Raw genomic sequence first — 12049 nt, forward strand, 5'->3', positions numbered from 1 at the left:
ACTTAAGTTAGCAGGGTATTTTCAAAGGATTCCTCCCTTAGTACTGGAAATAAAGAATGAAAATTAGTCGTTCATGAAAAACTTCCAAATGCTTAAAAGTCGCTCTTCCGCCTCTTGTTAACAAAACCTCACATTTTAGCAATCTTCTTTACATACACTATCTAAAAAACCTACACTAAAATACTTGCTCTTCCTCTCACACATGACTTTACTTCTCATTTTCATAAATTTCTACCTGTTCTTGGTGTTAGCTTTTTTATTTCTAAACCATCCCATCTCGCGTCACGCGTGTTTCCCTAACCCACATCACAATCTCAGTGCAACCCCTTAAAGTCTGACTTAAACCAAAACATTCTGCACTTTATTTAAACCTTAATTACACCTTGGTTCGTAGAGCGCATTCTGATTCATTATATCTTGTTAAAAAACGTGTTGAACCTGATTGAGCTATGTCTACCAATTGGTTGATGTGTGCTTTGTTTTAACAAATCCACTAGATGTCAGGTTTTTTTTTTTTTAAATAGTTTGACTTTCTAAATGTATTCCTTGCAAACCACAAGTAATAAAGTCAATCGAAAAAAAAAATTTGTGCTGATCAACCATTTGGAAGAGTCCTATATTGGGGTCCAATAATAATGCACTGATTGTTGTTTTTATTGCACCAAGGAGGAAGTTTTGTTTTCATCGGGTTAATACGGCATAATATCTGTTAAGACTTTCAGAAAAAGTTAAGGAAGCACATGTTCACTGGTATAATATAGTTGGACCTCACTTCTAGCTTGTTGCTTAAGTTACACAGGAGCAAAACGTGATGTACACTAATAAAAATATACATCTAAGCAACCTACCAAGAATGGGTGTGGTATTGGCTGAGGTGCAGGTACCAATCTAAGGTGATACCCATTTTATAAAAAGTTTGGGTTTGAATCTTAACATCTAATCAATTTAAACACAATAAAGATCAACTCAATTTTTTAAAGAATTAATCTCATATCATTACTTAAGATATTTGCATATTTATTTTAGGTCACTTAAAATTACAATTTCAAAAAAGTGCAAATTGATAGCAAGAATAATCCTGCAAAACGTTTTCGCCAAACGAGGGTCATTTCTAGCTGAAGCCAGATCGATCTTCTGACGTATACTTTAAAAATCTACACGTTGCTACAACAGTGTCGAAGGCCACAATCTGATTGTCCTACGTTTTTTTTTATCATTGACGGTTTTATATTGATTTCACAGTTAATGCCCATATAAAATGCAATCATAAAATTTTTTAAATGAACTTTTCCGCATAATGCTTATAAACATTGCTGCATATACCATGACAATTTCATAAGTTGTAAACATTTTTTTCCCTCTGGCTACACAAGGGCAGTAACTTAGCACAGGTTTAAAATTGCTTAAATCGTCAAAAAAAAAAAAAAAAAACTTTAGTAGTTTTGATTTTTGTTTTTCCTTTCTTATAAACACCTGGTAGAAGGTACGTTCCTCTCTTAAGAGGAACGATCATCATGTGGACTTCCATCTGAGTTTTCTGTTTCCCCCTCAGATATCGCCTGCATGGGTGTTGTGTAATGCCGACTACGTGTGCTGTAACGACTGCTGTTCGCAGCTGGTGGTAACCTTGAACGGCCTTGTCTGGAAGAACTAAAAACTTTCGAGGAGAACCCCTCCACGGTAGTTTTTGGATAGGGGCTATGAAGAATCTCAGTGGTTCTCTCCGGAGACTGCGGCTGGAATGGGGAGGGGAAATCTTCGGGATGCTTTGTACCTTCTGACAGAGAGTCAGTGAGAGTTCTTGATGCAATGGGACTTTTCAGGATCTCAGTCGCTGATATACGGAAGCTTGAATCCGAACGACTGCCCCTTTTAAGAAGAAGTTGTTTGAATTCCTCGCTTGAGGTGTTCGACTTTTTGACGCTCCTGTATATTTGGCTTGATGCTCGTTGCGAGCTTGTCGGTGTAACGGGGGTACTTGGGGAGGTGGCAGGAGAGGAAGTGGAACTCCGAACAGCTACATCTCCTTTTGAGTCCTTTCGGCCAAGGACTTTCCTTTTTGACCTTAAAAAAAAGATTATAAATGTATCTTTAGCGTAAATTCAGTATTTGGTAAAAAAAAAAAAAATAATTTATCAGGATAAACCTTAAAGTTAAGTCACACCTGTGAATCATGGCAAAGAGATCTTCAGTTGTACGGGCTTTAGTGGGGGAAAGGAAAACACTGTCCTCCTCAGTTGTTGATTCATCTGTCAAAGGAGATGCTAATGGTTCACTCGGTGTGGATTCTGCAAAGAAATTTTAACAGTAAGCTAACAATTAAAATTGTTTTTCGTTCAGACTCTGGAACAGTGACTAACCTTTGCTGAAGTAATCCTCGGTATCAGGTGTAGACACTTCCCCCACGGTCTCCTGTGAGGCACTTCTGGTTGGACCACCTGATGATGCTGACTCCTCTCTATGAATGCTGGCACTGCTACTTGAATCGATTTCTGAAGATTCCACTGATGAGTGAAGAATCAAATCAGGCACTTGGTCAAATTTATCAGATCTTGTAGAGAGTGTGATCAGATGATCAGGTAGTGATTCTGTTTGGGGGTTTTCTCCTGCGAGCACCACTTCCTGCTCTTTCTCTGTTTCCATACTGCTCTGAGGGAAAAAGAGTTCCTCTTGTTCAAGAGGTCCCTTATTTCGTTCTGATATGTCTACCATCGTGTCATCTCGGCTCACTTCTTCAGAAGTTGTGCTGAAAGCACTGGTGCTCCAAAGAGATGCTGGAGCTATCCTGTCAAATCTGTTTTTTGTAAAAGAAATCCTTGGTAGACTCCCAAACCCTAGCTCCTCTGTAGGAGTAAACATCGGTTCACAGTTATCTTCAGAAGGGGATTCACTAGTGAGGTGTTTATAAGAAGAAGGCTTTCTGGACTCATTAAGGTGGCACATAGTGGATCTAGTGGAAGCATCTGTGCAATACAGATTGTGGGTTTCTTGACTAGGTTTGCTAACGGAACGTAGTTGGACAGAATGAAGCATCATTGGGGTGATTTCCAAAGGACTGCTGCTGCCGGGATCAACGCTTTCAGTTGTGGGCAGAGCCACTGTGTTATTAGGAATATGAATGTGGTTTCTGTGGGATAAAGGTTTCTTGCCATTATGAAGGGCACTTAGGTCAAGATGGGTGGGGGGTATAATGGGTAGCTCAAGGTCCTCTTTGGATGTGTGCTTCTGCAGTGAAGTGAGGGAGGATTTCCTCTCTGGAACTTTTGGTTTCCTTTTTCCACCAACAGGAGACAAGGGATTAGGGTTTGGAAAAAAAGCAGAAGATGATGTTGGTGTCTCAGACTGGCTGGAATAGCCACTGGAAGGGGATGCTAGATTTACCAGCTTCTCTGGGGAGGGTAGTCTAAATTCAGTTTCTACAGATGGCAGTGACGGACTGGCAGTCGTTGAGCCAGACTGTGACTCTGAGCTCTCTTTTGACTTCATGCATTTAATAACTGTTGTCCCTGCTGCTGTGCTGGAGTTTGACAATGATCTGCAAGTATCATTGGATTTCAAGTCATTTACAACCCAAAGATCTGCATAGTCAGAGTGTATAACTTCCTTGTGCTTTAAGGACTGTTTATCTGTAGATCCTAGCAATGCAACATCTGGAATCTGGTTAGAAACTTGCCCATCGTAGGCCTCCACCAGCTCCTCATCAGCTCCCTGGTCACAGTGGTCATCTGTCGCTAATGGTGAATTTCTGTCCTTGGAAGACATCAGTAAGTTCTGCTCAGGTGTTATCTTTGGTTCAGTCATTTCAGGAGTTAATCTAGCATGGCTGCTAATTTTCTTTAATGATGAGCAACGTTCTGGAGGCAATGGCTTCACCTTTGGCTTTTTTAGAGAAAGACTGTGTTTCTTGTTTAATGCATAACCTCTGTACCCTTCCTTTTGCTGGTCAACAGATGCATAGTTGTATGTGAAGCTTTTACTATCTTTAAGACCGCAGTCAAAGTGCATGGAGGTATAGTAGCCCTCTGCATCCACAGAGAAGTGAGACATAGTGTCAGCCTTGTCAGAAGGAGGTTTATCTAAGCTCTCAATTGTGGCTATGCTAACAAAGCTGGGACACTCTAGGCTGCCCTCCCCTTCCCTAGAGCCCTCAGGACTGAAGTCTTTCTGGCAGCACCTGTTGTGCTTATGTTGAGGATAGCTCCAGTCTGCTTCGCTTGCTGTGCTAACTCCACCATCATCTAGCATGTCAGTTGCATTGGAAGCAGAAGATCCTGTTCGGTGACCACGCAGACCATGCAGCCTGTCCCCAGAGAATGGTTCAGGAGAATCTTCAGTGATGTTAAGAGCTGTGTTTAGAGACAGCTCTGAGTCACAGTGTGTCAGAGGTGGTGAGGCAGCAGGAGGAATCGTCTCTGATGTCTGTGAAGGGCACGTGGAACTGCTGCCACTCCAGTTTCCACTGGAGGATTGGTGGTCATCCTTGTGGTCAATCTGGCTGGCCAGGACTCCAGCATTGGAGTGTATAGGACTGCTGAACGTGTCAGAGCTCGACGAGATCTCATCGGTTTTACATGGCAGATGGGACCGAGCTCTCTGCATCCACACATGCTCTGGGCTCTCAGGATGCTGGTTAAAGCTACCTAGCTGCCTCTCTGGCTGTACCTGGTCACCAGTGCTCTCTTCTTCATCTTTTAGCATGTTCTCTCCTGTTCCTGAAAAGAATTGTTCTCTTTCAAATGGTAAAAGATCTCCATCGTCGTTATCACTGCCGATCTGGACTTCTTTTAGTAATCGAGCGCTTTCTCGAGGAAGGCTATGCGAGCGCAAATGGGAGCTGATGGAGGTGGTGAACATGGTATCCGAACTGTCTGGCAGGGAGGGTATGTTTCCTGCGGAATGGGAAAGTGGAAAAGTCGCACTCTGACCCCTCTGAGCTCTGATCCGTCTACGAGATGGTGCTGCAACAGCAATGAGAAAGTCTTCCGTCTGGCAGCCAGAGTCTCTTGTGTTGAGACGAGTGGGTGTGAGGTTCTCTTGGCGAGCTTCAGGGCTGGAGTGCACTAATACAGGCTGCTCACTAGCCGCGGGTGACTCATCAGAATCTGGGAAAGAGGGACACCGTTCAGTTAGTGATTACCAGTAAATGTAAATCACTGACCAAGCGCAATTAAATTATACTAAATGTGATAAAATTAGAAAAATTCAAACAAAAAGAATTACCAAAGTCTTGCTGCAGTTGTCTGGGAATGCCCGTGATAGTTTTCCGCCTTCTCAGCTTCCGTCTCCTCTGTAGCACTGACTGAGAGTAGACTAGCGAGCTGCGAACACTGGCATCTCTGTCGAATCCGGCCCCTGTAAAGAGCGCCAAGACATAAGGAGCTGCTCTCTGCCAATCCCTCCCGTTTCTCACACTCTGCCCACACGGAGGCTGTTAACTCTAGCTGCTAGACGTCTCATAAGATTTCCCACAATATAATTAAACTTTAAAGTATTAAAACAGATTGTTTTTTTTTATATCATTAAAAATGGTTAAATAAACTTTTATGACTGATGTTTATGGATGGTGTCAGTGTTGCGCACAACACACAAATGCATGCAAGGGAAAAAAAGGGAATCACTGTTATGGAGCTACAACAGAGAACCGAAGAAAAAAACTTCCAATTCTTTTTAACATTATTTAAAAAAAAAAAAAAAAAACATTTCTAGCAGTGTCAACAGAGAATGCAAGGTCACAGAGACTGATTAGCTTTATGGACTTTTTAAAATAAAGATCATGCTAATTATCGTCATTGTTAGCGCTTACGGATAAAATGTGCATTTAAGCTAAATCCAGAGTGGATCAAACCTCTAACAGTTAGATAACTACAGGCTTGGTTAACTTTATGCAAAGATAAAGATCATTTCCTGTGTTTTCATGGTAAAATAATCCTTTTAAGCTTCCATTCCAGCCCGGAGCGGACCAATTCCCTTACAACCCTTTTGTAATTTTAATGCAGCTAATTAGCATGCGCAGAGCAGCGTCTCACAGCTTTGCATTTTCTGGCACAGATTACGGACTGAGGACAGCCAAAAAGGCGTCAGCATTTATAACATGACTTGGACATTTGAATTAGAAGTCTAGTTTATTATTATTATTAATTTTTTTTTAAATCATAATTATTTTACTGTTTAAAACAGTGGCTGCTTGAAACTGAGAAACAAAACATTTGTCCTGTAGTGGATGGTGGGTTTGGGAGAAATGAGGCATGGACATTAATGGACATTTAAAAGATGTCTCACTGAGGAAGGCGGACGCCGGCGAGGGACGAGCAGCGATGGAGGAATCCTCTGAAAACGACACGCACAGTTCAGTGCATGTACGAAAAAAAAAAAAAAAAAAAACACCTACAAACTGTGTGTAAAAGAAGAACTGAGACACTCAGACCCCGCCGAGACACGGTTATTAAATATTGATAATATACATAAATATTGATGAATTGACATACTTGATCACATGACAGGCACTCATTATAGTATTTAAACACTTAGTTATATCACTAGGGCTTATAATAATATTTACATACTTGGTCATGTGACTTGGCTCATTGTAATGTTTAAATACTTGGTCATGTGACTAGGGGTCATTATAATATTTGCGTTAGGAATACGTACCTGAAAAAAAGGAGACGCAAGCAAATGATCATTAATGGATAGACTGAAATCTCCGTGTAAATGTTACACTAATAATGTTTGGAGGTTTTACACGTGCTGACTGACATATGGGTGAGAAAAACCACAAATAGACAGTTTATCTCATTAGGGCTGGGTGATACGAAGATGTGCTGATATCATGATACGTTATGTTACAATACACCTCTGAGATATTGTGATATTTACATTTAAAAAAAAATAAATAATCACAGACTGAACTCACTGGAAGCAGCTTGTGTTGTGTAAAATTTCCCTTCTTAAGTTCTTTAAATGAAAAATGAAAAAAAAATATTCTTCTGTATTAGCTTTTTTTGCTATGAGCATTTGCTTGATTGTTTAACAAAAATGACAAAAATTAGGCTTAAACTATAAAATAATATATCGTTTTTATTGGGACGCTGGTGTATAACGAAGTGATGATAGGATATTTTTTATGTCCTGACATGCGCAGATGAACTGAGCGCTTTGCTAACATGTTGAGGTAACGTTAATCACATGTTAATCACATCTTAATCCCGAGTGATGCTGCAGTAGACTTTAAGAAGGATCGTCATTATTGTTTAGAACAGTTACGAACTCCATTTGTCGCCAGCAGACAATCTGATCCCCAGGTCACCGGTGTGCGGCACAACCTGATCAAAACTCCCAGCTCCTCTACCGCTACACACCGGAACACGGCGCGGCGTCTGGGATCAACATCAGTTTAAATCTCATCCTTACAGGAATTTTACTAAGCAAGCTGTTTTTGAATTCACACACACACACACACACACACACACGGTTGCCTCTTTACCTCCATCTCACGAAATCGATTGACTTAAATGAACCGCTTAGCACAGCTAAGAGATCATGAGTTTACACACACACATACACACACACACACACACACACACACACTGTTAGGATCCGTATCTGCTTCTGGTTTAGACCGGTTTAAAACCCTTTCCTGGTTCTTACCCGTGACGTCGATGGGTACCAGGCAGGACACCACGGCCTGAGACTGGCTCTTCATCCGGTCCTCGGGCGTGGGTAAGGGCAGGGCCACGCTCCAGTTAGTCTGGGTGTCCAACGGAGAGGGAACGTTAGGAACGGGGAACCGGGATCTGTTTCCTAAAGACACGGAATCAGGGTCTAAGTCCACCTGGAACCGAGAGGAAAAACACAGTGAGGGTGGAGAGAGACAGAGACAGAGACAAAGAGAGAGAGACAGAGACAGAGAGAGAGAGAGAGACAGAGAGAGAGAGAGAGAGACAGAGACAGAGAGAGAGACAGAGAGAGAGAGAGAGACAGAGAGAGAGAGAGATCATGTAAGTCAGGATCAGGGTGTTAGTAATGCATCGGCACTCCAGAGATACAAGCAAGAAAAAAGCGAGAGAAAACAAAAAAGCGTGTGTGTGTGTGTGTGTGTGTGTGTGTGTCCTCTCCAAGTTATTCAGTATGAAGTTAAAGTAAACACTTACCCCAGTGTGTACAGCGCACCCGCTTACTGAGAGTGCTGAGAGTGTCGGCTTCCCGTATATACACAATGCACACACACACACACACACACACACACTAACACACTCACACCCTAAACAGGGGTCAAACTCAGGCGAGGCCTCACAATCAATGGGGTTCACAAAGCAGGGGGGTTACCATGGAAACTTCTCCCAAAGAGAGAGAGAATGTGTGTGTCATGAGAGGCGATCAAAAAATCAAAGCGACGGCAGGGATCACTGGGACAGAGAGTGTGTGTGTGTGTGTGTGTGTGTGTGTGTGTGTGAGAGAGAAATAACTCTGCAGAGGTAATAATAAGCCCCTCAGTGTTGCACTTCCCTGGTGTTCACACAGTGTGTACGTAAGATATCTCTGGTCTGGTCTATTAAACACGGCCGTGAAAAAGTATTTGTCCATTTGGTGTTTTTTAACTTCTTTTTTTTTTTGTATATTTTTTACCATTTAAATTATTCAGATGATCAAACAAATCATCTGATAACCCGAATAAATACAAAATGCAGTTTTTAAATGATGATTTCATTTATTAAAGAGAAAAGCCTCCCTGCCTGGCCCTGTGTGAAAAAGTTATTGCTCCCTAAACCTAATAACCTTTTGTGGGAACGACTGCAATCAAGTGTCTGTGAGAACGTCACGTCACTGTGGAGGAATTTTGGCCCGCTCTTCTTTTCAGAATTGATTTCATTCAGCCACACTGGAGGTTTTTAAGCATGAATGGACTGTTTAAGGATCTCAAATCCAGACTTCGACTCGTTCACTCCGAAACCTTCACTTTGGACCTGCTGGTGTGTTTCGGGTCATTGTCCTGCCGCATAACCCGAGTGCACTTGAGGTCATGGACTGATAGTCGGACGTTCCCCTTCAGGATTTTGGTTGCGATGGTCCTGAAGCTGCAGAGCCCCAGACCATCACACTACCACCACCATGTGCGACTGTTGGGATGATGATCTTTTTATGAAACACTGTTGTTAGTTTTACGCCAGACATAACAGGACACACAACTTCCAAATAGTTACTCTTTACGCTCATCAGTCCACAGAATATTCGCACGAGAATCTTGGGGGATAATCGAGATGCTGGAGGGCTCGAGGAGACGATGTGAGGTCGGGGTAAGAGCCAGCGTTTCTTCTGTACACGCTCAGGAGTGTGTGGTGGTTTGTATGTGAAAATGGGGTGCTCACAAACACACACACACACACACACACACTAGTATCCACCTTGAAACCCTGTCATCTCCTGTAAGTGTGTGTGTGTGTGTGTGTGTGTGTGTGTGTGTGTGCTTGCAACAATAAACACTGTTCATGGCTCCACCAAAAAAAAATCTAAAGAATGTAAATGTTCGATGTGTGTGCAGGTATAGAAGAGGATTAAAGGTGGTCACAAGGAACAAGGGATAAGTAAGTTAAGGGTTAAGGGGTAGTGATTAGGGTTAAGTGGTTAAGCGGTAGTGATTAGGAGTTTGGAGGTTAGAGGAGTTGTAACAGGCGGTGGTTGATTATGAGTGTGTGTGTGTATGTGTGTGTTCCATAATTGAGATTAGAGATTCAGAGCTGTTGTAGTCATGGATAGTAATTAGGAAACTGTGGTTATAGTTAGGGGACTAGTGGTTAGGGATTAGGGATTAATTGTAAGGGATTGGGGGTTAGTGGTTAGGTGGTAGTTGTCAGGGGTTTAAGGGAATAGTGGGTATGGGGTTAAGGGGTAGCCGTTAAAGGTTTGGATTTGCACTGCAGTTTTTCAACGAGCTATGGGGTTAGGGCTTAGGCATGAGGGGTTAGGGCTTAGTGGTTAGGGTTTAGGGGTTAGGGCTAGTGGCGACTTGCTGTACCTGTCTGCTCCAGCGGGAGAAGTGGCAACATTCAGTAGGAGAAGAGGGTCGAACGCTTTCAAACTACAACACAAAAAAACAAAGAAAATAAACTAATCACACAACAAACAACAGCAACAACAATAACAACAAACAACAACACAGAAGAAGACATAAACATGTCCCACATGGACAGCAATGAGACTAAAGCTCTGAGAAGCAGGAGGCAGTCTAGGTGTGTGTGTGTGTGTGTGTGTGTGTGTGTGTGTTGATGCTAAATTTTGTTCATCACAACCTCACCCTGAACTAAAAAAAAAATAGAAAGAGGTGACAGACAGACAGACAGAGAGGTGTGTGATTAGTGATTACCGTGTGGAGTGTATGGTGGGAGGGGGAAATGGGTGTGGGCGGGGCTATCAAGATGGTCACCCTCCGCTCTCGCTCACTGACTTCCTGTCTCTGCTGCTGATCTGTAACACACACACACACACACACAAACGTGGAAGAATGAGGAAGAGAGAATTTGTGTTTTGCCATCATGGCCACTAGAGGGCAGTATGAACATTCTTTCACAATGGGAGCTCACGCCAAGACACAACAACTGTACTTAATAATAATAATAATAAAAATAATAATAAAAAAAGTGTCATCACTGTTTAGCTTCTGTCACTAATTAACAGATGATTAATGATTACTGTTAATTAGTTATTATTGATTAATTTTTTATTGATTTGTTATTCATAAATGGTTAGATACTGATTATCTCATCTTTTAGATTAGATCATTTTATTTATTTATTTTACAATTTTTTTATCTTTTTTTTACTGATTAGTTATTGATTCATTATTGGTGACTTATTTAATGATAATTGGCTAGTTATTGGAAATTGGTTAGTTTTTGATAATTGATTCATTATTGATGGTTGGTTAGTGACTGGTTAGTTATTGGTTAGTGATTGGTTAGTTATTGCTTAGTGACTGGTTAGTTATTGGTTAGTGACTGGTTAGTTATTGGTTAGTGACTGGTTAGTGACTGGTTAGTTGTTGGTTAGTGACTGGTTAGTTATTGGTTAGTTATTGGTTAGTGACTGGTTAGTGACTGCTGAGTGCTCAGACCTCTGTGTAGCGCGCTCAGGCTCTGTTTGGCGTGGAGGTGAAGCTCCTCGACACACGGCGGCCGACTCGACGGGATGAAGACGTTTCTGTGGAGCTGCCAAGCAGACTGGAAATGTTCACTGAGTTTACTCTCAACATCCAGACTCGAGACAGCTGTAGAGAGAGAGAGAGAGAGAGAGAAAGAGAAACTGTTAAAGCCCTGGAAATTAGTAGAAAACCCCAACTAAAAGAGAGAGAGAGTGTGTGTGTGTGTGTGTGTGTGTGTGTGTGTGTGTGTGTGTGTGTGTGTCACTGTACCAGTTCCAATCAGAGGGTGAGACCTACTAAAGATGGCGTGGTGACTGTGATTGTGTATGTGCAGTGTGTGTGTGTGTGTGGACATCAAGTCTTAAATGGCCCCATGTTGTGGTTGTGTGTGGAACTTTTAAACCCTCTCTCATACACACACACACACACACACACAAAGTCCGGACCCTGTATTACTCTGACAATAACTGGACTTGTAGATGTAGACGTTTCAGTCTGAACTCGAGCTTCTCACGTGATCAGATAAGACGTGAAGACGTGGAGAACGTGTACGTGTTTAAACCCGCCTCTCCTGCGCTGACAGAGACGCGACATGACGCGGCGGGGCGTCCTAAAACCCTGACCTGGTGTTTAAGCCTGAGGTGATGACAAGTTTACAGTGTACTACGGTTTTACAGCTCCAATTAACTTCTATGTGTGTGTGTGTGTGTGTGTGTGTGTGTGTCTGTGTGTGTGTGTGTGTGTGTGTGTACAGTATTTATTAAAACACTGTGCTGATTAAAGCAAACAGATTCATGGACTAAATTTCCTTCAGGATGTAAGAGGGGACAAACAACTCACACACACACACACACACACACACACACACACACACACAGAGATCAGAGATAATGATGTTGATAAATAAAGACTTTAA

General features: G+C 42.1%; 1 protein-coding gene across 1 annotated transcript in view; it reads right to left on the reverse strand.

The window, feature by feature from the left end:
• Positions 1-393: 393 nt before the first annotated feature.
• The window catches only part of nhsa (Nance-Horan syndrome a (congenital cataracts and dental anomalies)), a 46358-nt gene continuing 34702 nt past the window's right edge, over positions 394-12049 (reverse strand). Inside the window, exons 2-9 of the mRNA XM_053482343.1 lie at positions 11107-11259; positions 10361-10461; positions 10013-10075; positions 7648-7831; positions 5221-5352; positions 2361-5102; positions 2165-2288; positions 394-2064 (exon numbers count right to left, since the gene is read on the reverse strand). Of these exons, the coding sequence (XP_053338318.1) occupies positions 1497-2064; positions 2165-2288; positions 2361-5102; positions 5221-5352; positions 7648-7831; positions 10013-10075; positions 10361-10461; positions 11107-11259 (4067 nt within the window). The 3' untranslated portion in view covers positions 394-1496. The remainder of the gene's footprint in view (positions 2065-2164; positions 2289-2360; positions 5103-5220; positions 5353-7647; positions 7832-10012; positions 10076-10360; positions 10462-11106; positions 11260-12049) is intronic.

Source organism: Clarias gariepinus, chromosome 22, assembly GCF_024256425.1.
Source record: "Clarias gariepinus isolate MV-2021 ecotype Netherlands chromosome 22, CGAR_prim_01v2, whole genome shotgun sequence".
Classification (NCBI taxonomy): Eukaryota; Metazoa; Chordata; class Actinopteri; order Siluriformes; family Clariidae; genus Clarias; species Clarias gariepinus.